This window comes from Anomalospiza imberbis, chromosome 6 (genome assembly GCF_031753505.1).
Source record: "Anomalospiza imberbis isolate Cuckoo-Finch-1a 21T00152 chromosome 6, ASM3175350v1, whole genome shotgun sequence".
In the NCBI taxonomy this organism is placed as follows: Eukaryota; Metazoa; Chordata; class Aves; order Passeriformes; family Viduidae; genus Anomalospiza; species Anomalospiza imberbis.
In genome coordinates, this window is record NC_089686.1 from 36298700 (window position 1) to 36320059 (window position 21360).

The 21360-nt window shown below is 35.1% G+C and overlaps 1 protein-coding gene across 6 annotated transcripts in view; it reads left to right on the forward strand.

The window, feature by feature from the left end:
* The window catches only part of TTBK2 (tau tubulin kinase 2), a 77065-nt gene that overhangs the window by 47511 nt on the left and 8194 nt on the right, over positions 1-21360 (forward strand). For 4 of the 6 annotated variants that reach the window (XM_068193389.1, XM_068193390.1, XM_068193391.1 and 1 more), the window contains exons 7-14: positions 1671-1736; positions 2302-2394; positions 3354-3479; positions 6322-6479; positions 7478-7694; positions 9096-9307; positions 10480-11080; positions 16189-16437. In XM_068193389.1, the coding sequence (XP_068049490.1) occupies positions 1671-1736; positions 2302-2394; positions 3354-3479; positions 6322-6479; positions 7478-7694; positions 9096-9307; positions 10480-11080; positions 16189-16437 (1722 nt within the window). Of the gene's footprint in view, positions 1-1197; positions 1240-1670; positions 1737-2301; positions 2395-3353; positions 3480-6321; positions 6480-7477; positions 7695-9095; positions 9308-10479; positions 11081-16188; positions 16438-21360 lie in introns of those variants that run through there. The other 2 variants (XM_068193394.1, XM_068193393.1) reach the window with 2 other exon arrangements.

The window sequence follows — 21360 nt, forward strand, 5'->3', positions numbered from 1 at the left end:
AGTAGCATTTCATCCTAGGTTTCTTATTTTCCATTATTCTCAGAAGAACAGAAATATTTAACTAAGTAAAACTGAATATAGGATTTTCTTTTTAACATTCATGCCAGGGGCAAAAGACAGCAAACATTAGGTTTTATCTTCTGAAATTGTATGCTCTTGAGATTTATGGAATTTGTATTTGCAACTATTTTAAAGTTAAGCTCTCAGTGCCCTCCTGAGAAAATACTATTCATTAAACTACATATTTTTTGAAATTTATCTGTATTTTCATTGTCTGGGCAGTGATCCTATATTACTCTTAGTTGGATGACTTGCCACCAACCTGCAGAACTACTAAGGAGATTTAAGTGCTTTTTTAAAAAAAATTTCTCCTAAAATTTAGCAGTTCTAAAGCATTTTGAGCTATTATTTTTCTAGTTACATGGTCCTGTGAAATTTCTGCAACTACAGTGTTATGTTTCAGGGGTAATGTTCAGTGTGGAATGTGATATAAAATTAAAGCTAAGGCAGACAGTTGAGTCTGTCCTGCTTAGAACATAAAATCTGTTCTGAGCACCATTTAAACTATATGATGATGTGCAAAGTCTAAAATCTATGGAATATCATCTGAGTTCTTCTTCATGTTAAGAACAGCCTAGAAAATATTCTCTGCCTTAACTAACACCAGTTCAGCTCTCATTGTGCTACTCTAGCAGACTGATTATACAGGCTGTTGAATCCTTTTTAAAATATGTTGTTGCATAATTCTGCTGGATTCAATCATTAGATTTATTGACAGTAATGGCAGCTCCTGATTTATTTAAATTATACCTCTGTATAGCATCTGTTGGTGGATAAGAAAAAATTACACATATATATGTGTGTATATGTGTATATATATTTATATAGGTAGAGAGAGATGGAAGTGTTTTGTTTTAAGATATCAATTATATATTGTGATTATCTTTGTATGTATATCAAACCAGACTATTCAATATATTGTGCAAATGTTTTAAAAAATCATAAGAATTGTCATGAGTCTTGGGAGAGCAGACAGATCACCAATACCTCTTTAAGTACAAGTCAGCGGTGAGGTAGATAATTCAAGCTTATGTTCATTGTTAGAGGAAGCAAAAAGGACTATTTGTTGGGAAGATAAGACTGCATAAAAGAAAGCAAATTTAATAGTCCTGGTGGTTTTGTCTATATATAATGATTAATTAAGGGAGTAGCATGGATTGGATATCTCTCTTAGGCAAAGTAATAATATCAGAGATTGAGTTAAAAAAAATTAAATATCTACTAATTATGACTGTCATCAATTATATAATTCTTTTTGTAATACTTTTATTTGAATAAAAGAAGGATGGGAAAATACATTCTCTGATTATGAAACATCAATTGACTTACGATCACAAGATATCTAGACTATCAGGGAAGAAATGCCGGTTTTCAAAAACTGCAAAAGAAAGAAATATTTTAAATTGGTGTCTCTGGTGCAGCCTTTGCTATTTAGTGGTCAGCCAGTTAGTGCCCACTTGAATGTCTACTGAGAACTTGTAGAAGCTCAGTAAACTGAAATAAAATCTCAAACGAGGTATGTTGTGGCTCTGTACTCACTTTGTAGCTGCCAAGCTCAGTAGTCAGAGGGTTTCTTTCTGACAATGAGTCTCTTTCCTGTTCTCCGACAGCCACGAGCTGTTGCTGGTTTTCGAGGAACGGTACGATACGCATCCATCAATGCTCATAGAAACAGAGTGAGTATCACAATCTGGATCCAAACCATCTCATGCTGCTGGGAGCAGTCAGTAACACAGTTACTATTCATTTCCTTTTTTGTATTCTTATCTGTGCATTTATTATGTAGGAATTATTAGCTATAAATTTTGTGAAAGGATAATGTAATTTACAGTAGTCGAGGATAAAAAAGTTCTCGTACAAATAACAGTGATTCTAATGCTTATCTTTGGTGTTCAATTGTATTGCAAGTTAATAAGTTAAAAAAGTGAAGCTACTGAGTTTTATGAGGTACATAATGCCCAGTATGTTGTCTTAACATCATACTCTAAAGAAATCTGAATAAACAGAGATTCGCAATGTTACTTTGACACACTTCAACTTTTATTGTATTTCTCTCTGTCTTCTGTGGAAATTTACTTGCATGTTTCTCCTTAAAATAGCCACTGGATTTAATTAACTTGTTCTGTAGCATAGGTTATGTTAAAATTTATATAATAACTTAAGTTTCAAGCAGTAAAGAACTTATCTTTACATTTATTTAGGTATTTGTAATATGCTTTAGAATAATATTTCCTTTTACAGGAAATGGGCCGGCATGATGACCTCTGGTCTCTCTTCTACATGTTGGTGGAATTTGTGGTTGGGCAGCTTCCTTGGAGAAAAATAAAAGATAAGGTAAAGCTAGAGGTGAAACCAGAGCATGAGGGAGGTTTACTTCTAGATTCCAGGGAAATGCTGCGATAGATTCCTCTTAAAATCATTAATTAATTTCGACATTGCATTTTCCAGTGTTTTCTAGTATTAGTTCTTGTGAGTAGTGTCATGGTATAAAAAGCAATCAAATTTTACTAAGTGTTCTGAGAAGAAAGGAGGTTATACTTCTAGATTGAAATTATTGTAAAGGGCAGAAGTGTATATTTGCCACTTACTTCATTATTCCTGTTATCACTTGAGTACTTTATTTCACCTATCACACACTTAAAATGTCTGATCTGTTTTGATTATTTGTGAAATAGGTATTTCTTATTTGCTGGAGAACAAAAGTGGATTGGGCAATATGCAGTAATGCCTTTAGTCATATGTCATAGGTGAAGTAGGCAAAGAAACAATATATAATCAGCCTGTTATTACTTCTTGAAACTTCTTTTGACATCCTACTGAAACCAGACTACTCTCTGATATGGTTTATGTATTGGTTGATGACAGTGTGGTGTACAGGTAGCATCTTCTTTCTGGTTTTGATTTATGCATCTTACATGACTGAATATACACCAAAAAGTGACTGAACTTGACCTGATGCAACAAAATATTTAAATCTTCAAAACATACTATTAGAAAGGGTTGGAGCGTTTAGTGATAGCTCTTCATATCAGTCAGTATTCAAACACAAGCAACACAAACACAGTAGTAAATGGTTTTCATATTGAATTTGAAGTTTGTACATTATTTTGCAAGTGTACTGAGGCCAAAATCAGAATCTCCTATCTTGCTATGTGGTGTAGAATGGCCTTTCTCACTACCACTTAGTGAAATGTAGTGGCTAATGGTGTATTGAATGGCTATAACAGAGAATGTGAGTGTGTTGTAACAGAGAATGAAGATGTGCCAATGTTTGTTGTGTTACTTACTCCTAGGAGCAAGTGGGCTCCATTAAAGAAAGGTACGAACACAGACTTATGTTGAAACATCTTCCTCAAGAATTCAACGTCTTTCTGGATCACATTTCTAATTTGGATTACTTCACAAAGCCTGATTACCAGGTAAACACTTGTACTATTTTGTCTTTCTGTTTTATAAAGAAGAGAGTTTTATGCTGTTTCATCTTCAATTTACTTTGATTTCATTGTGTAATCTTGGTAGTTATTAGGGTTTGTGCCACGGAAACTCTGTGGTTCAAACCTGTTATTTTTTTCCATTTGGGAAGTGTAAGGCTGTTAAGTTTCTAAAAACAATTGACACCTGTTTTTCAGTCAGTATTCTGTTAGGATTGCGAGCTATCCTACTATCACAGTTTCTAGCACGTGCTCCGTAATTTAATCCTCTCAGGGATTGTCATTCTGGCAGTTTTGCAGAGTCTGGAACTCAGCACCTACAGCTAGAGCACAACATACACTCATGGTGTGTTTTCAAAACTGAGGTATTGTGTACAGAGATCACAGAAGACCAGTCATTTTCCTTTAAGAGAGCATTGTCTGCTGAAATGGGCAGCCTCTGCTCAGTGGTAAGGTGGTATGTGCCGAGAGGATATGCTGTAGAACGTGTCTTAACTCACTCACTGTTGACCTAGGATTAAACAGTAAATCAATGCAGAACTTTTTCCCAGTTTGTGGAAAGCAGCAGAGGAGTGTTCAGGAAAAGCAGGGAGGGAGAGACTTGAGTTTTTTCAGCCTCGCACTTCTGAGAAATTGTACTGATCAAACTGCACACCATGGCAAGCTGTGTCCCTGTGGTCCCTGTGTGCCTTCCTTCTGGCTCCCAGAAACATGCATTCCTGCTTCCCACTTGCAGGCCCTGTCTGCCTCTGTGCCTTTGTTCACCTCCCTAAATCAGTGAAATCAGGAGGAATGAGTTTCTGTTGGTGTTCAAGTGTAATTGGTTCAGTTGAATAAATAAATCTGGCTAATTCTGGAATTGTAACTTTGATAAGAGCAACTCCTCTACTTTGCTTGGTAAGATTAACAAAGAAATCAAGATATATTAGAATGGAAATAAGAGCTGAAAATCTCAAGGAATATCTGATTTTCTGTTATAAGTGGATTTCTCTAATTATACTGGTATATGATTCTGCACATTTGCAAAGCAAATAAATCAATTTTTGTGAACAAATTTGAATGTTAAAAAAAAACTTATTACAAATACAAAAAAATGTTCAGTATTCCTGAAAAAGAAATACTTTGATTTCTCTTTTCCTTGTCTCCATTGCAAATTTCCATGAAATTTGTCCTATAGTTTACAATTCAGCGAGGAAAAAGTTTTCAATGTTTTGTATGCCTGGTTATAAAGATGTATGAGATTTCTTTTTCCTAAGGTAAAAAGTACTATTGCAGAAATTTTGATGTTGCATAGAAAAATCTTGATTATAGACTGGTAAATACATTTTACATTACAGCATATAGACAGTCATATTTTTGCAAATCCTTTTCTGTGGTCTATTTGTGTCTAACAACACAGCACATGCACTCAGCAATTAACACAATACCAGGACAGAGTTTTTCCATGATAGAGAAAGCAGTAATTTACAGTCCTGTGGCTACTCATGGAACATTTGCAGTTGTGTAGCTGCAGCCTGAGCCTTACAACAGAGGCTTGCTCATGTACTTTAGACCAGAGCAGGGTGGTTTTATTTAGAGCAGTGAGAATGCTCTTTTAAACTCTGGTCTCTCTTAACTTGTGTTGGCAGTGGTGTTATTCCTACCTATTATATTCTTTGTATTTATGGGTGGGCACAGAACAAGAATGTATGCATATCCCTGCTTTGAAGAGTTTGCAGTCTAAAAAGTTCATCCCCTAGGCCAAGAAGCCATGTTTGATTTGGCAATATCAGATGTTTATTTTTTTCAGGTGTTTGTGCATACATTGCCTCAGCCTCCTGATATCATTGAGCATTTGAGTTTGTATTTGCCTTATAGCAGAAATTGTTGAAAAGATTTAAAAGAAAATGACCTTAAAATTACTTCAGAGACACTGCTTAATGTTTAGAGGAAGAGAAGAATTAAACACAGTACATAAGGGACAGAGTGAACTATGGCTTTGTGCTCTACAGAAATGACTGGGACAGGTGGCACACAGAAGGTTCTTGAGAGTAAAAAATTACATGGGTGAGACCACTCTATACAAGAGAAATGATCCAAACTTCCCATCTACTTTAAGTTACCAAAGGGTATGCCAAAGGAGAACGTGGAAAAATTTTCAGCATCCTGGATTGAAAAAAAAACACACAGATTTTTAGCTTCTAGGAAAAAAAAAACTTAGGAATGTTACAGAGTAGGAGAATGACATGAACACAACCTTCCCATCAGCGACTAGAATGAGACAAAGCTTATTTCACAGAGAGAGGAAAGTGATGCCATTTTTTTTCTGTCATGGACACAAATTTTCTAAAGATTTTTTCATAGTATAAAATGGGGATTGAATACTTAGACATATATATAGTATAAATGTCAGCATTATATGAAGTAAATGATGTACGTTTCTTATTACAGAAATGTATGAATTAGCAGATCCTTTCCTACATCTCATTAATTTCCTTGGTTTCATAGTGTTACCAAATATATTATTTTCTCTTCCTGTGCTAGAGAGCCATTGTATGGTGTTCTGCAGCAGTGTAGTTATGCTTCTCTGTGTGTATTTCTGTCTTTTGTAAAAGTCTGTGGTGTATCTTTGCCTCATGCCTTATAAAAACACAGATGTTGAGTGGATTTTTTTTGCTGTTTTAATAAAATGGAATTTTGTATATCTTGGTCTCAGAATCCTGAAAAATGAGAAGTGTTTCATATAAAAAACTTTTTTTAATGTTGTTTTCAGTATTACAGGAGGATATTTCTTAATTGTTTGGTCTCTTAGACAAAAATGACGCTTACTATCTTTTTTCTTTATTTTCAGCTTCTCATGTCTGTGTTTGACAACAGCATGAAAACATTTGGGGTTATTGAAAGCGACCCTTTTGACTGGGAAAAGAGTGGAACTGATGGCTCTCTGACAACAACCACAACTTCAACCACCCCTCAGTTGCACACTCGCCTTACGCCGGCTGCAATTGGGTATGCACGGTGCGGTCTCTTCAATGGCAGCCACAGGGGGGCTTCCTACCAAAGGGAAATTTTCTCCATAATTTAGGTTTTTTCTGCAGGATTTTGAATGCACAGAGGAAGGGAAGTTTGGGAGCATTTGAAGCATTTCCCTTTTTAGGGTTCCAGTTTATACTGTCCTGAAAGATCAGCACTACAGTCCTAAAATTACAGCGATAAAAATAGTACTCCAGGAAATTGCATGTAAATTTGCTCATCCATCCTTTGCTAAATTGTATTTTGTGAAACTAAATAATGTGTCCTGAGTTTAAGTGCCTGGAAATTTAACTGCCTGGAAATAAACCCATTGTTTTCTGTAAGCCTGTAATAAAATTCTAGCTGCAATTTCCTTTATAAGTTTGAAAAATGACTGGATCTTTATAAGAAATTTGGAAGTAGAGTTTGGTTGTGTTTGAAATAATATTTAATATGTTATATGAGACATTCTGTAATGAAGTAAATTTGACAAGATGTGATGTTTAATAATACCCCTACTCATCTCAGGGGACTGAAGAATATGAGAGGTGTTTATGGATAAATGTAAGAAGTGTTTATGGGTGTCATTAATTTTTTTGAATAGAAGAATATATAGAGAACAATCAGGAGAGAAGTTGAGCCTGGACATAATCTCTAGCAAATTTTCTCAGAAGTGGCTTCAAATCATTCAAAAAACAGCTTTTATGTGATAGGGTTTTTTAAATTAACATATTTTGGTATGTACCTAAATTAAATAAATTGTGAAAGCCAGGAAGCTGGAGGTGTTATATTAAATAATTTCCAAGATTTATTTTTCTGCAGAAACGTGATTTTCTTTGTGAGTCTTTGTTTTTTTCTTTTAAAATAGAAAATAATTTCTGTAACTTGAGAAGTACGAAATTACTGTAATTACTCAATTCTGTAAATTGAGAAGTATGAAATGAGAGTATAACAATTTTTACTTTTCTGATTTTATTTTTAAACTACTTTTATAGAATTGCCAATGCCACTCCTATCCCAGGAGATTTGCTGCGGGAAAATACAGATGAAGTATTCCCTGATGAACAGCTTAGTGATGGAGAGAATGTTATTCCTGTTGGTGTATCACCAGAGAAATTACCTGGATCCCCTGGACATCAGCGTCCTCAGGAAAAAGATGTTTGGGAAGAAATGGATGCAAACAGAAACAAAATAAAACTGGGGATCTGTAAGGTACTTTCAAATCTGCATTGCGAAGACCATCTTTGAACAGCTTCATGTTCTTGTAATGCACATAAGCTATAATTAATAAGGCAGTTGTACTGATTCTAATTAGCCAGAATGATCTAAGAAAATGATTTATGATAGAGATAACACATTTTATATACTGAAAAAAGCAGACAGGCTTTTGGGCCTTGTGTCGCTTTATCAGGCCTTTATGATTAATAGCTTGCTGATAATTTGAGACTCTTTGTAGTTTACTCACATTTGTTTTCTTCAGACATGATCTTCATTCTTGCTCACTGAGTGAAATGAAAGCAATTTTCCTGCATCTTGCACGTGTAGAAGCTAGATACTGAATGTGCAAAAGAAGATTTTAATGTTCTCCAGTAGAAAAATCAGTGTCATTGGCAGTATCCATTTAATTCACTTGGTTTTGTCTCCATAAGATATAATACCTTTGTACTGATTCAGAGGTTCATTGGCTGGTCTTTAGAAGAGAATACTGCTTTATGTTCAAAAGTGGTCTCTGAGAATTGGTTCCCGTCTTCCTTACTCACAGTCACAGTATTTTGTACTTGGACAGTTGTTGCCTCTTTCTTGATATAACAGTGTTTCTAACATGAAAACAGATCTGGTACTAAAATGTTCTTTATCTAGGAGGGCTGTCTAGTTTTGAAGCTGTTACTCATTATTTGCTAGGAAAAAGAAATGTATTGTGTGAAAGACCAAGGCATGGTGCCTGTTTTCAAATGTGCTTGTTTGTTTGTTTGTTTGTTTATTTTTACCAAACAGAGAGAAAGAAGATTGTTCTAGTTCAAAGGCACTTTCTGTTACACCTGTAGAACCTAAGGATGATCATGATTTCCCAGCTCTAAATCATATTCAGTTATTATTCTAAATCATGTTCAGTCATTATTAAGGTAGAATGCAGTTAGTTAAAACATAGTTTAAAGTCACAGAAGTATTTAGTAGATTTAGTGTATAACAGTGTTATATGCTCCAGAGAATCAAAAAGACATCCTGGAACCTAACTTCTCTTTAATAAGAGCACTTGACTGTAAAGCAGACCAAAGATGCTACCAAATGCAAGGTTTCAGACCATTATTAAAGGAAATTTCAGAGATGAGTGTGAAGTATCAGAGTAAATGTATCTGTGTTACTGGGTCTTTGATACTCCTGTTCTCAGACTTATCCAGAACCAGTATATTGCCAGTATTTTGTCTGCTGTAGGTATATGCTGAAGAGCATATCTAAACTACCTTAACTACGGCATGAAGTTAAAGATCGTTCCAAATACAAATTGGCTTTTCACATTCTGAAAACTTGGAGGGTCTTTACCATGTAGTACCTTGTCTTCCTCTTGTTCTGCCACTCCTAGTAGGTTAAATTTTTACTTTACATTTTGCACAGGCTGCCACAGAGGAAGAAAACAGCCATGGACCAGGGAATGGAATGCTAAATGCCCCAAGTCTTGGTTCTCCAATTCGAGTTCGCTCAGAGACCACCCAGTTAGACAGAGATGTTCCACTGGTGCGAAAGTTACGTTCCATTCACAGCTTTGAACTGGAGAAGCGTATGACGTTGGAGTCTAAGCCCGACACTGATAAGTTTCTTGAGACCTGGTAAAGAAACTGTGTTTTCATTTTGCTAGGATCTTTTCAGGATGTGTGATTGGGATACTGTTATCTATGCTGTGTGAAGAGCAGGAATGGAGCTGTTGAGTATGCTTATGCAAGTTACAGCAAAGTATTTTTAATAATATTGCTCAATTAATGGATTTCACTGCTTGGCAGCTACTTTAGAAAATGATTACTGCTAGAATACAGTTGAACTGGACTTCCATACCTGGGACTTTTGTAATCCAAGACCTAGTGGTTGTAACTCTGGTATTTATTAACTTTCTTCAGTGGCATACTCTTGACAGTCAGTACAAGTCATCCTGAATAAGAAGGTTGACATCACGTGCTCAATAGAGGCAACATGAGATTAGGCTATATAACATGAGAATGGAAGTTTACAGGAAGTGGAGTGAAGAAGTTAGAAATCTACCTGCATGCAGCAGACTTAGCTATGCCCAAAGGTGTTGCACCAATATAAAAAAAAATCTTGGTGGAAGGCAGAGAATTTGAATTTGAAGGTAGAGAAGAGAAAGATCTATGAAAATGGATTCAGTTTGCCTGTGTCTAGAAAGAATAAGGGAAGAGGGACACAGTGAAATTTGATTGAAAGGCAGAGGCTGAGTGGGGACAGTAGAAGAGAGCTGGGGTGATGACAGTGGCAAAGTCCTTCTTAATACTTCATAGGGGAGCTAGGAATTTGCATTTGTTTGATGAAAAAAATTCTGCAAAGCATAAGTAAGGAATCAATCAAAGCAATAAATACCATTCTTCTTGGAAATGTATAATAACTGCTGCAGGAGACATCTGTTTCTTCTGTTCCTCTTTGAGTTTCTGCTTTGTAACAAATTAAGTACAGTGGACATCTGTGGTAACCTCACTACTGAGTTTTTTTCCTCTCACAATTCTCCCTTCTGATAATTATATTTACAATACAATGTGATACATTACAGCTAAAATTAAAAATGTGTATATTTCTAAGACCATTCATCCATTTTTACTTGACATCATACTTATTTGTCTCAAATTGTGGATCTTTGAACCATTGCAGGCTGTTCTAGAATATGACAACAAATTTTTATATAAATCTAGTTTTCTTCTTCTGAGAACACTTAAATTTAACTTACATTATTTAATTAATTCTTAACTAATTCAGATATTAACTTCTTTTCTCTAAGTTTGGAGAAGAAGCAGAAAGACTTGAAAGTGGCAGAGACTCCTGTTGCTGCTGTTCCTCCTCTTTCTCAGAAAACATCTGTTCCTGCTCCTGTGACTGCCCGCACGGACCATGTTTGGCACTATGATGAAGAGTATCTTCCAGATGCTTCAAAGCCTGTGTCAGCTAATTCTCCTGACCATGCTGATGGTGTTATGAGCAATGGATTTGTAGCTGTTAACCTAAGCTCCTGCAGGCAGGAGGTTGATTCTAAGGAATGGGTGATAATAGATAAGGAACATGACTTGAAGGACTTCAGGACAAATGAGGCTTTAGGGCACAAAATGACTGGAAGTCCCTCAGATGAAGAGCCAGAGGTACTACAAGTTCTAGAGGAGCCCCTGCCAGAAGAGCAGTCCAGAGAGGGTGGTTGGGCAGGAAACAATGTCCATGCCAAGAACCAGACTTCAGGGGTGGAGTTTGTTCTAGACATGGAATGTCATCCTGCTGCATCTGAACAGCTTACAGATAAATTGGAACTTCTGTCTGGAGCTGCAGGACAGCTTCTTGCGGCCACCCCTACAAGTCCTATGGAAGCTCAAGCAGAAGGAGCACTCACTCCGGTAAGAAAACCTCTGCTTCATTCAGAATTGTAAGAGGAAATGGTAAAGGTGGTGACTAAAATACAGCAGTGTGGCAGAAATTCCTAGTTTCAGCAGGTATGGGACTTGATTCTTGAAGACTGATCTTCCATATTCTGTTACACAGCTATTTACAGTCACCCCTGGAAGTGCTAATTGTTCTGCAGGTATGATCCACAAAACTGGCCAACTTTTAACAAAGTTATCTATCTCTATATCTGTTTATCTAAAGAAGCTCCTTGTGCAGTGATTCCTAATCAGTGAGACGCACACATGTGAACACATATTTATTATATTTGCAGTACATAAACATAAAATTACAATTGAATATGTAAAATACTGTGCTATGGTGTTTCATATGTTCCAGGAAAAATCTAAGTGGCTGAAATTAAAGAAACAGTTACTTGCTCTCACCTCACTATGATTCCTGCAGTGTTTGCTTCTGAAATTCACTTTGTTTCTTCCTGTTACTTCAGAAATTTCTTATGGTACCTATACAAACAACTTGTTGCCTAAAAGTGTTGATGCTTTTCACTTCTAAAATAGTTTTGCAACTCCTACTTTATCCCTGTATTTTTCACTAAGACAGATTACTTTGCTTACGTTGCATATCCTGGTTTTTCTTTTTCTGTCTTTTCTGAAGAATTCTCTGTTGCACAGTTTTTGAACATTTACTTTTTTCTCCTGTCACTGTTTCTAAACAAAGACTTCTCTGCCTTTACTTAAAGAGTAAGTGAGATTAATGGTTACGTGATTGGGAATCACTTCATAGTTTTATTTCTCCCCCTTTTAAAGTAGATACTGTGGCATCTATGATCTAAAGGTCAATTCTTTCAAGTTCCCATGAGCCAAGAAAACTGGCTATATTTTTTTTTCTTGTATAACCACGTTTTGTGAATGTTACTGCCAGCTCATTAGAAAAAGAAACTTGTCACCAACTAGTCATTTATTATCAGGTGTGGAATATCCTTTATAGTGAAAATATAGTGAAAATTAACTACTCAATGTAATTAACTATAGCAGCACAGTAAAATTTCAACTATGCCTAGGTTCTCATGGAAAGGCAAGATCATATCTTTCATATGTTTTATATAATAGAAAATACAGAACTGTGTTAAACAACAGATTTTTGAGATTTAGTTTGAAATATTAGTTGCATGAAAGAATTCTTGATGGTTAGAAACCTTTAAAGGTGAAAAATTATTTTAAAATTTTAACTTGTTTGTTTTTTGTATTTTAAGGTCAGTTTAGCAAAACAAACAAGAAAAAGCAGCACTTGGTCCTGTAAAAAATAGTAATTATCAAGTGTCTTTATTTCAAAAGCCATTAAAAACAGCTTGTAATTTTCTATGCAAATGCACTATACAACTGTACACTTTATACAAATGTGGCTCTTTTGGGAGAAATAGCCGTTTTACTTTAAACTAAAATTGGAGGTGGTACAAATATTATTTACTACAGTGCAAAGAATGGACAATATTTTTGTCTGAAAAGGAAGAAGCTTCAGAACATGGGAGCAGAAATGGTTGCAAGCAAAGTTAATTATTATAAAATGCATTGGAAGAAATACTGGCTGAAGTAGAAACTCGAGTGAAATTATATTTTACTCTGGTTTTGCAGGGAGATAAGTAGCATTTGTCATTACTTCAAAAAAGGGGGAAATTAATATAGCTTGTTATGCTGGAAGGGCAAGTAGTGTTGTGAGTGCAAGATGAATGGCAGGAAGCAATTTGGTGTTTCAAGGGTGAATGATGTACAACAGAAAATATAACTGACCTGGGAATAAGAAATAAGAAATTACTCGGCCAGTTTAGTAGCTGGGAGCAGAGTGTGCTATATAGTGTGTCTACTCCAACTGTGATGGCAATTTGGGGTAGTCTTCCATCTACTTCATTAACCCTTGAAAGCCACACAAAGCCTAAGAGGCTATTTCAGAGTGAGTTTTTCTTTTTGGCTTTCATTGGTGTATTCCACTTTATAAAAGATACTTAAATATTCCCTATGAAGTGTACGAGAACCTGGTTCTTATAGTAGGTGAGTGTTCTTGTCACGTCACTGGGAGCAAATGTGTGTGTAAGCCTCTTCTTCCTGTCATTCTCTCTGTTTGAAGGTCCTGGTGACCTGAGGGAGCTGCTTGGTAGAGTCCCTTTCTTTTTTCCTCAGAGTACTTACCCTGAAACTGTTTTTTCAATGTGATCCTTGGTTGTGCATCAGATGTTCTTGTTCTTTAGTACTTTTTTCCAGGTAGCACCTTCCTGGCATTAAAAACAAGAGCCAAAGATCATACTTTATTTTTCTGCTGACTTAATTATACTGCACCAGTTACTAAGAGCAGGCTTAGATCCAAGAATGTTAATTTTAAGACTATAAATCAAATGTGTGTTACTAAAAGGGGTTAAAAATAGATTTTGAAATTATAGTAGTATAGAAGGTTAATATAATTACTTAAATAGTTCACTCATTTCAAACAGCTTGAAACTCTAGGACATGCCATCATTCCTGATCATCGTGCTTATGAATATACTTTCCATATGGATTTCTACTGATCTTCTTCACTGTCACTTAGAAGAAAGTACAGTTTTGCTTTTGGGCTTATTTTGATAGGTTTGTTAAATACGCAGGCAATTACTTCAGTGGTGAATGAATAAAATAGTTTTCCTATCATAAATCAAGTATTTTTTTAATATTTCCTTTTTACTTTGATGACTCTTCTTTGTTCTTCATTTCTTTCAGAGCTTTATTGCTCAGTATTTTAGTAAGTAATAGCTTGGATATTTCATACACTCACCCATAATTTTATTTTCTCCTGAAGGAAAGAAATTTCTGGTCTACAGTCCTTCCATTTGTAGATAAATATTTTTCCTGAAATAGTTTGTGTTTGTGGACTTCCTGTAATTGTTGATATCACTTCTCACCTGTTATAAGCAGCATCAGCATTCTATTAAAAGTGTAAAGTTGCACCAGTTAAGAAAGGAAACTTGAACTCAAAAAATAAGAGAGAAAAATGTGTAAGTTATTGGCTGGGGGATGAGAAAGTCTCAGGCATAAAAAATTACAGCAAATTGTGCTATCTATTATGAAAAAAGGCCTGCAGGTAAGGAAAGTATTTTTCATGTTATCAGTCTTGGTTTTTTAGTTGCAATACAGATTCTGTGTGCTACCAGCAAAGACCAGTTTGATCTGGCTTAGTTGTGGGCATATGATCACATATCTGTTGAATACTCAGAGCATGCTAAGGATATATGTGCTGACTTTATGCTTTAATAATACCTTTACCTTGGCTGCAGGACAGCCAGTGTGGGATTTGCTGTAGTATCTACTGGTGTGAAGCTAATTTGTCAAAAGAATTTGTGCTGATCTACACTAATAGTGAATTTATACTGGAGCAGCACTTTGCATCATATGGCTGTGGTTTTCTTTTCCAGCATCTGGTACTAATGGACTAGAGCTGGACTTTCTGTGTTGTGGACCCAGAGCCTCATTAATTTTCTGTGTTTATATTGAATTGCAAAGAACTCCATACAGCGCTTGCACAAAACCTTGCAACATATATTTATCAAGCAGATATTTCAGTAAATAAGAAATAATGGATTTGAAGTAATTAAACATGTAACAGCTCTTTCCATCTTCATTTTCAGTTAAATTAAACAACAGTTTGCTTTGGTCCCACTTGGCTGACAACACAAATTTGTGTAGATATATATATATATATATATGTGTGTGTGTGTGTGTGTTATAGAAGAGGGTTTACTATGTGAATCTATTTATTTTTGTTATTTAGAAATATTGCTGAAATGGAAATTTTGTATGTCAAGGTTATGTTTTATCAAAAGCTTGCTCTTAAATTTTTATTTATTTCTGAGTTGTAAGTAATTAAATTTTCATGTACTTTCTATCCTCATTTGCTTCTTTCATGACACACTGGAAATGCTTTTTTTTCCAGTTGTAAGTCAACTATGCATTGTGGGAACTGAAGCTTTAGTATTGACACAATTAAAAGATACTTCTTCCTTAGAAACAGAAATACTAGCTAGATGCCCTTGATTTTCAAAGGATATAGGTTAAAATTGCAAATACTGTGGTAGAAAACAAAAAGTCACCTTCATGAAGCATGAAGCTTGCAGAAAATTTCCATATCTCTACTCTTCATGGTTTTCTCTAACTGTAATTGGAACAAAGAATTGCAAACTATGTATAGCAATCTCATTTACAGGTATTTAAGTGTGTCACCATCAGATATTTATTCAGTACTGGAAAAGGTCTTGCAAAAAACCAGTTGATTTTAGCTTTGTATATCAAAGCTATAGGTTTATTAGAATCACCAATAAGCAATTAAAAAATGTACTTTGTCTAAAATTGATAGTTTGGAAGACTTTACAGTTCCTAGTCCTTTTTCTTACCTCTTATCTAAATGCTTTAATTAATGTAGTTCAAGATGAAGCAATTGTTCCTTGATTCTCCAGGCCAGTGTATCCTCCTAGTTTGGTCCCATATTTGGGAAATTTCATCAGAATTGTTTAGTGTTAACCTTAGTGATTAATCCTGTCAGATGCTGTTCTTAATGTATGCTGCTATTGGCACAGCTGTAAAGCCTCCAATGGGTGTATATGCTATAAATGTGTAATCTCAGAAACACAGATATGATGTGCAGATGTGCTGTGTTTGAAAGGATCAGTCAGTGATCAACTAGCCAGTTATCAACTGATGTACACAATGTCCTTGAAACAGACTCTGTTAGTTCATTACATTTGCCCTAGATTGTTACTGACCAGTTATAATAGTTGCAATTGTTGGACTTAAAGAATCAGATTTTATTTTCCAACCTGAATGATTCTATGATTCTAAGACTGAGTGAATGAAGAGGCTGGCTAGAGAAATTATGATTACTCTTGATTTTGATACTGTATTTTTGAAAACGGATGATGGAAAATGTAAAGATTAGACTTAAGACACCTCTTAAATTATGAACTTTCAACCTCTTAGGGAGTTGTGAATATGGTTTTTGAGGGAATGCATATAGGCGAAACATAAACAAGAATTATTAAAATATATTCAACCTTATTTTTTTCCCCGCCGTGTTGTTCTCACAGCTCAACTCATGTCATATGCTGCATTTCTCCACTCCAAGAATTTCAAGTCCCATCCTCCGCACCATGAACCCTATAGCCTATCTATCCATCCACTCGGACCCTCTGAGGGAGGCTGCTTTACCAAGGAGTCAGCCAGCTGAGAGCCACTCCTCTTCCTCCCGCTCAACTGCTCGTAGGCAGCTTCCTGTCATTCCCTGTGGCAGCAAGTTCCCCCCTGTCATTCGCATCTCAAAAGCACAACTTGAGCAGGTGAATAAGCCTTGTCTTCATGGAAGTGACTGCATGGTAGCAGTCATCTGTAAAGTTTACAGTTTTCAGTTGCTCTGCACAGTCTGCTGCTAGGCATATGCTAGTCATACTGCTCTACACAGCATCCTAAAAATGTTTTGAAAGATCAAGTTGGGGAGTAAGAATGGATCTTTTCCAGGAATAGAGTTGGGAATACTCTGTGAGGAAGATATATTGTCTCACTTAGAAGAGGGGAATATTTAAGAAGTTGTTATTCAGGTTAAGATCTGGAGCACAAAGCATCTTTGGATGTTCTGCAAGACAGATTCACTTCCTCAGAGATTTTCTCTTGAAAAAATATAGGATTATAAAATCTTGAAAATTTTTTTTTCTTAATTTCAAACTGAGAATAATGGATTCCTATAATCACAGTATCAGCTGAATTTCTAATTGGAAAGACTTATTAAAATTTGGACTGTCTTAAATCATTTTAATGTGACAAAAAGAGACCTAGAAATAGTCAGATTGTTTCTTTGGAAATTAACAAATAATACATTTTTCCCCTGCTTACAGTATATAAAATAAAGATGGGAGTTATCAGGGATCATAGGTAATGAAAAATGTCACTAAAGAAAGGGGACTTTTTATAGTTTTGTATTTCCAATTTCATTTCAATATGAAAGATGAAGGCTTGCAATCATAATTGAGGTTAAGTGTAATTTTTGTATTGGTCACAAAAACATTGAGATCTGCTAAGTAGTGTGAGTTTGCATTGTTGGGTAAAGCAGTATGACATAGCATTAATGCATAAGACTAACATATCATCATCATTTTACCATTTATATTTCATTTGGATTATATTTTGTATTGCCTTTCATTTCCAATGTATTTTTCAGTATAAAAAGTTCTATATTGCAATCAGTTTTTCTTTTCTAAGAGAAGAATGAACAGGAGTAATGATATTAAAAGTAATTCATTAAGCTTAGTTACTTTCAAAATTCTATAAGATCATTGGTGTGTGATAAAAGGCAAACTCCTGACTGTTTTTTAGCTGAATATAAAAAACAAATTCTGTGCTCAGTGTACAAAACCAAACAGTAGCTCCTCAATACTCATTGTGAACTTGATGGGGTACCAAAATACCACATCTTCATGATGGCTGACATATTGAGTAGGGAAAGGGACCTAGGAGAAACTAACTCATTAGAAGTTAAGCTTCAGTATTTTTCAGCATTGGTTTATATCCTAGGATGCAAGATGACCTTAATTTCTGGATTTCTGGTTGGTGTGTTGTTTGGTGGTTTTTTTTTTTGTTTTTTTTTTTTTCTCTCTCTCTCTCTCTAGCTATGATTTAAGTTTTTCAATCAGAATCTATTGCAGGTGTAATTAGCAAACTTAGTAAAATGTGCACAATGCTCAGAAAAAGCAAGTTGGCACAGAGGGTCTTCTCTGGCTTCCTTAGTACCCAAAAAATAAATACAGCTGCAATATTAATAAGGGCTGCAAAGTGATGTACTTTGTCATGTGAAGAAGACCTGGCATTGTGCCAGGTGCTACTACTTGGTGGAGTGAACATTAAGCCTCTTCTTTCCTTTTACCTGGTAAGTGCTTGACTGCTGTGTTGCTTTTTGAGCTGTGATTTGAAAGTCATAACTGTGTTAAGAATTACCAGTTTGTCATTTCCTATGGAAACTACAAGCATGTGATTGTTTACTTCATTCCAACAATGAAAGCCTCATATACTTTATGGCTCACTGAAGAATTCAAAAACTTTTGCAAGTCCTCATCTTTTTGACGTATTTTAAATATTTCAAATAACTTTATTGTCATTCATGTTAATCTGTGTCAATATTTGGTACTGAATATATTTTCACATCTTTCCTTCTGTCTGCAATTTGGTTTAGCATTCATAACTAATGAATTGCAGAGGTCAGGGATCTGTACTGTCAAATTTATTTTCATGTATTAAAAATAAGAAATGATACATTTGTTTTGGAATCAAGCAAAGCAACCTCCTTTCCAGATTTTCGATGAATGAGGGTTTAGGAGCTCTAACCTATCTTCCTGTACTTTGGTATCAGATAGAGGAGGTCATGAAATCTCTGTGTATTCTCTGCTTACTAATGCAGAGAGGCTATAGGATGTAGGTTGGTCTATATTTGCTCCATAGAGGTCTCCTGTCTTGTCATACATAAATTATGAAAGAGAATAGGAGTGTTTTCCTTCAGCTCTCCTTAGTTATTCAACTTGCAGCATAAAGAAGAGAATGTGGCAGCATTACAGCTCTCAAAAAAACCAGATGAATTCTTTGTACTTGGGTGTGAAAAGTGTATCTGGAGTGCTATTAGTGTCCTTCTCATCTACAGCATGGTCAAATTGTACAGCAAATCCTCTTGAAACCTAACATTTTTCTTCCTTTCTGCAAGTTTTCCAACCAGATGAGTTCTCTGCTCATTTAGAGAGCTGCATTGGGTGTTGTGTGAGGTCAGTGGTAAAGGTGATGTGAGTGCAGCAGCTACTGGCCAGGGCTGTGTGAGAAGATACTGCTTAAGTAGTTGTAGTGCTAAATGTGCAGCTGTGTCTAAAGAAACAATCAAAATCAGTGACTGCAGATTTTTATCTCTGGTTTCTCAGCTCTAATTCTCCAATAAGATAGAGAGCACCTCTTCTAGCCATGGCAGCAATCTAGAATAATTCTAAACTGGCTGCTCAATATGATACAGCCCTTAACAAAGGTGGATTCCAGTTTTGTCTGTCATTCAGGTGTATTTTCTTTTTTCAGAATGCTTAATCAGGTATGTGCAGAGAGGCTAATTTAAATTTAATTATTTTATGGCTATTCAATGTGTTAGGGAGGCTAATCTGTGTCTCTCAGGCTAAGCAATTAGAATTAGCAGGCACTTATACAAATATTTTCTCTTCTGTCTTAAAATTCTCAAATTCCTACCTTACTGGAACATTTAAAAAATATTTTGTAATTATATACTTACATAATTAGTTACAAAATGTTCTGAAATCTTCCCACACAAGAAGCTATGGAAATGCAAGCCATCACTTTCATATTCATATGCAAGATGAGAAATAATATACTGATCTGAGTTGAAAAAAATTACCTTAATTTTTAAGCATCTCACTGGAATTCAGGGCCATATGGAAGAATAAGGTAAGTCTTCTTGACATGTTCAGGGGTTATTTAGAGAAAGAATGCATATCCTTTATGATTTTTTAATTTTATTTTAGCTGTTTCAGGTTTATGAGCTAGGAGTGCACATAATTGTTGTAAATTTTGTTCTTTTTTATTAACTAATTTAGTATGTTCACTAGTCTGCAATAGCAAGAGAATGAACATTTACATTGGTTTTCACATTTAACAATCCCTTTTAGACCACAAATAAACAAACAAAACCCCAAAGTATTCTTTTCAAATTTGTCAGTGTTATTGACTTGTCATGTATGGTAGGATTGCTATAAAACTCAGCTAGTTAACACTGGTTCAGAATTTAAAATATCATGAAGGGATACATTAGTCTAAAATCCCCTTCTGAACTTCATTTTAAAGACATGGCAAATTATCAAAAATAGATGTGTTCTTGAAAGAAAAGAGGGAAAATGTTCCTTCTGTTTGGTGAGTCTGTGCTGTTACTGCTGCCATGGTTAAAACCATAGTTTGTAGAAAAAAGGTTCTAATTTCAGATGTTACAGAATTGTTACGCCTCTGGTTACCTATCCTGTTAGAAACTATATGGAGTCAGCATGAGGTTTAAGTTAGGGTCTTCCCTGTTTTAATCAAGGCAGAAGTTCAAGGAGTTAGTCCAGCTTGTAGCTATGAGAACTGTTTCATACACGGTAGATTTGATTTTAAGTAGGGAAAATGTGCAGATGTTGTTCCACCTTGTTCATGACAGGGTAACTGTTAATAACTTAATTTTTCAATAAATTTTACTTACATTCTTTTAAGCAACTGGATTTTGTATTGATAATGATGCTTCTAGAAGAATTTTCTTCTATACATTTTTTCTAATGCAAACAAGTCAAAATTTTTATTTTTTACTTTTATCCAAGTGTCAGAGGAAATTGCTTGATACTTAGAAATCTAAATGCTACCTTTTCAGAGAAGTCTTTTGTCTGAAGGAAATTCTTCATGTATACTTTTTTCTCATCTGCCTTTGGTGTAAAGAAGAACTAAATAGTACAGCATGTTAAATTCTTCCAATGGAAAGTTTTCAGGTTGTAAATTAAGTAATTAAGAGTTGAGGACGAGCAGTCAGTATGAATGACTTAATTTTTCCTGAGTAGTGTGTTGCTGTAGAGAACGTTTCCATTTGTAGTGACAGAACCATTTTGACTATTCTGCTTCTGCAGGTTTCTCTACTAGAAGCAGCAGAAAAGTCATGAAGGTCTGGACTTAGCCATGGTAATAGCATCTGCGTACATTGAGTCAAAAAAACCCAAACATACAAAAAGTGATAATTGTTTTACATGTCTGTGGTTTCTGGCATCAGCAGTGTTTTTATGATTCCCAAAATTTGTAATCACAAGTTGCAGTTATTGTTGTCTGTCCTTGAAGTTATCAATTTTTTAAATTATTCTTTTAAAATGCCAATCCTATAGAAAACACATATGTTTTATTACATTTTTTAACATCATAATTTCATTAGCATAAAATAAGTAAAGATGTTTCAGGAAAGTTAAGTGGTCTGTGGGATTTCCCATGGAGAGCTGATTAACTCTGGGGTCAACAATTGTTTCCATGCTGACACTTCATACTATAATAATGTTGAAGTAAATAGATGGTTACAGTTCAGAACATAATGACTAATGATTATTTCTCCTGTAGTTGAGTTATAATTGATCTAATTAATATAATTAGCATTGTGCCTGTAGATAAGTCTACAGTATCATCCAGAAGATACTCTTTAGTTTTGACATATTTATTTCTTAAAA